The sequence below is a fragment of the Gavialis gangeticus genome, unplaced genomic scaffold (genome assembly GCF_001723915.1).
Source record: "Gavialis gangeticus isolate Ggan-Ray unplaced genomic scaffold, GavGan_comp1, whole genome shotgun sequence".
In the NCBI taxonomy this organism is placed as follows: Eukaryota; Metazoa; Chordata; order Crocodylia; family Gavialidae; genus Gavialis; species Gavialis gangeticus.
The window spans coordinates 18327588-18331518 of NW_017728995.1; the positions used below are offsets into that span (position 1 = coordinate 18327588).

At 47.3% G+C, this 3931-nt stretch overlaps 1 protein-coding gene across 6 annotated transcripts in view; it reads right to left on the reverse strand.

The window, feature by feature from the left end:
- TNIK (TRAF2 and NCK interacting kinase) overlaps nucleotides 1-3931 on the reverse strand; it is a 357471-nt gene that overhangs the window by 90127 nt on the left and 263413 nt on the right. For all 6 annotated transcript variants that reach the window (XM_019503300.1, XM_019503299.1, XM_019503298.1 and 3 more), the window contains exon 11: nucleotides 976-1042. In XM_019503300.1, the coding sequence (XP_019358845.1) occupies nucleotides 976-1042 (67 nt within the window). The remainder of the gene's footprint in view (nucleotides 1-975; nucleotides 1043-3931) is intronic.

Sequence of the window (3931 nt, forward strand, 5' to 3'; positions counted from 1 at the left end):
TAAAAAAAAAAAAAAAAAAAAAATCAAAGAAAGTTCTACTGCTATCATGATTGAGGAAGCAATCAGAACAGTTTCAGAGTGAAAAACTAAAATATAATTATGAAGCTATACTTGGAAATCAAGAACCACATTTTCAGGAACTGTCTTGAGATGCAACCCACAATTTTTCCACATCTGAGTTCTCACACCCGTGGCTCTCTCACATCACAATTATTGCAAATGTAAGCATTTGAGGGATGGCAAAATTCTTTTGCACATGTAAATTCACTAGCTAAACAACCTGGGGAGTTATTCTGACAACCTGATTTGTTTATGCAAATATTTGTATATATAGTTTTGGACTATTTAAAACAGCATAGATGCAATTTTAGAGGCTCGATTCAAATAAGTATATGGAAATATCGTTTATTTATCGACAATCATTGGTAGTGAGCAGATAAGGTGATCAAAGGTATTGCATGCTAGTGAGTGAAACTGTTGATACAACCTTAACAATCTGGCAAAAGTGAAGCATGAGGCATGCCCTGAAGCTGACAAGTCATCCACTTGTCTGTACCATTACATGGAAGCAAAAAATATACAACCATGGTCATTCCTCCAGGTTTATATATTTTTAAATAAGAGCATAATAAAATATCAACCGAATAATAAATACAGTTTTAAACCCAGAAGACACAGATGCCAAGCAGTAAACAATTTAGTATGTGGGACCACCCTTTTCCTGTGGTTTTAGTAGGCCATACTGCAAACCACAAAAAAAATGAGGTATCATTTTTCAGCTTTTTGGCTAAGGTGATTTGCAGCTTCAATTCAATATCCATTCACCGTATTGGTGGGACTATGTCTTGCCCTTGCAAAAGCTGGATTCAATGATCAAATTGGTCTCTTCCACCTCTGGCCCATATGATCTATAATCCCAACTAATTTTACACAGTCAGTAGGACACAAGGGCAAAAATGAACATTTGATTTTTACCTGGGCTCGCCAGAGTCATTTTCTTCTTCTTCCTCTTCACTTCCACTGTACTCGTACTCTGTCTCATCTACGAATATAACTGAATGTCAGTTCCCTTTACTAGAATCATTCATTTTTCATTTTTCTGTGGGTTGAAGACCCAGGGCTCTGGTGTGAGAACAGAAACTTAGGTGGAGGCTCAATGTTCTTAAGTTTTCCCCCCAACATGGTCTGACTCTGAATGCAGACTAGAAAAGCAAGAGGATGCAGGTCACGAGCACAGTGCACCCTGTTCTGCCCATGCACACAGCAGTCAACAAGTGGTGTCCATCTAGTTCAGGGGTAGGCAACGGTTTTTGGCTGAAGTGCCGAAAAACACCACAATGCCTACCTTGGAAGGTGCCAGAGTGCCGGCATGGCAGAAAAACAAAATAAGGGCAAAGGGTACATGGCAGGATGCCCTGCTTGTGCCCCTTGCCCCCCACCCAAAGTCCCTGCCCCCCAGCCCTACTGTCCCTTGCCCCCCACCCAAAGCCCCTGCCCCACACCCCACACTGTTCTTAGCAGGGCTTGCAGCGTCTCAGCTGCCTGCTCGGAGCAGCTCGGGATCCCAGCTGGCAGCAGCCGGGAGGCTCCAAACAGCTGTGCCAGGCTCCGGCATCAGCTCTGCACCAGCGCATGCAGGCGTGGCCTGAGGCAGTGCAGCCCCGTCTCTCCCCCGCTCCCGGTACGGAGGTGATGAGCCCGGCGCAGCTGTTTGTAGCCAGCCCAGACTCTGGGCAGCTGCAGCAAGCAGGCTACGAACAGCTGTGCTGGGCTCATCCATGCCGGGAGCGGGGGAGAGAACTGGGCTGTGCTGCCTCAGGCCCCGCTCCCACTGCCCACTCCAAGGTGCGCTTGCACACGCCAGTGCGGAGCTGATGCCGGAGCCTGGCACAACTGTTTGGAGCCTCCCGGCTGCAGCCAGCCCCAGCTCTGGGGAGCTGCTGCCAGCTGGGATCCTGGGCTGCTCCAAGCAGGCTCCTGGGACACTGCAAGCCCTGCTGGGAGCAGCCCGGGCTCTGTTGCTGGCAGCAGCTTCCCATGGCCTCGTGTGCCACGCTCGGCACGCGTGCCAGGGGTTGCTGACTCATGATCTAGTATCTACTGGGAATTTACTTGCACAATGGGATGAGTTAAGGGTGAAGTTAGGTCATAAATTCTGGGCGCAGCATGCCATCGTCAATATGCTATGTGGCTCTACACTGATAGAGCAAAGGCACTGATTTCAATATAGAAACTACCAATCCCCTTTGCTAATCTAAAAATATATCACTAAAAATATCAAATGTATAAAGTACAATCTTTGTAGCGCAGTTGCATGAACAAGCTAAGTGTACTACAAGACTTTAGAGCAATAAGATTTTAAAATTTAGATTTCAGTCCTGTTTTGAAGGCGTAAACTTCCTTCTTCCTAGATATATATGCTTCATCCCTCCCAGCTAGGCTGAGGGTTAAGTAATCTGACAGAATAAGTAAAACTGAGCCCCACCAGAGTCAAAAGCAGTCACGGTGACCCCACAGCTCAGCACTGCTCAGTATGTGGGTGTACTCCAGATACCGCCCTCCCCAAAGGATCCATGTGCTAATTAGCCCCTCACTCATGACTGGAACCAGGTGTTCATGTCATGAGTCTGGGGATCCTCGAAAAATTTATATGCAGATGAGGTGCAAAGTAATCTGGTCCAGCTTCATCTCATGGAGATCAGGACAACACTAACTATATTTGACAGGCTGAGAGAAGATACTGGGTGAACTGTTTGGGCACCTGTTTGTCACACATTTATGGTTGGTGAAAAACACGAATCGTTGGACATGGGAGAGAAAGGCACATCTCAGTTGTGGCAGTGAAGGGGAAGTCAAAATGTATGAAATATTTTGGCTCGCCATAACTTGAAAGAGTTGGTGCCAAGGGGGACTGAGCGTAATGAGCACTACCATACATCTTATGGTGGGTGGCACTAATCTATCCTTGGGGTAGGTTCCCATTAGCATCCTTGCCCAATATGGCTCATGTGTTATATAGTTGTGCTCAGTGTTGACTGTATTTAATCAACTTCATAGATGGCTTCCATTACTGAGCACATGCTGCTTTTAGCAGCAGCTTAATGACAGCCAATGCATTTAATGAGGTTTTGTTGTATGCAAATGTGAGACAAGAGGATTTTCCTCCCATGCTGATTAGAGAAAATGTCATTTTGCATTTGAGTAAATATGGTAAGTCCCCTTTAACATCAAGTACAAGGGTCTACACTGGAGGGCTGCACCCACTTAACTGAGTCAGCTCCCCACTCAGCTGAGTTAAGTTGATCTAGTTAAACTGGAGCTCAGACTGCAAGCAGACAGGTTCCAAGTAGCACAATCTTAATAGTAACTCAGCAAGGCTCTGTGGGAACAGACTTAGGGCCTTTACTCAGTTAGTAGAGAGGCAACCGATATCTCTGTGCATAGTGCAGGGGTTTTCAACCTTTTTGGATCAGTGTACCCCTGGCAGCCAGACATGGAGCAGTGTACCCCTGGCGGCCAGACGCCTGGTCTATCGGATCGATACTGATAAAAGGGAAAATGACATTATTGGGTATCTGCTTTTTTTGGCTGTTGTAGCTGGTAATGTTTACCAATAATTATGCCTTCTGGCCAGGGCCCTGGACACTTGGGTTCCCTCTCCTCCAAGGGGCCACAGCCCCTGGATGTCTGGGTTCCCTCAGGAAATGGCGGGTTTCCCCTTGCAAGTGGGAAGTATTCTAGCCTGCAAGGGGTCCTGCTTGGGGCTGCTGAGAGATGTAGGGAGCACTGTGTGCACATGTGCGGCTGAACGCATGCACGTGGCCAGGAATACATCTGGGCAGCATGGAGAGCAGTTCCCTGCAGGTAAGTCTATGGAGGGGAAGCGACTTTGGGGGGGGGGGGGGGGGAGGAAAAATGCCTCTCCGGGGGG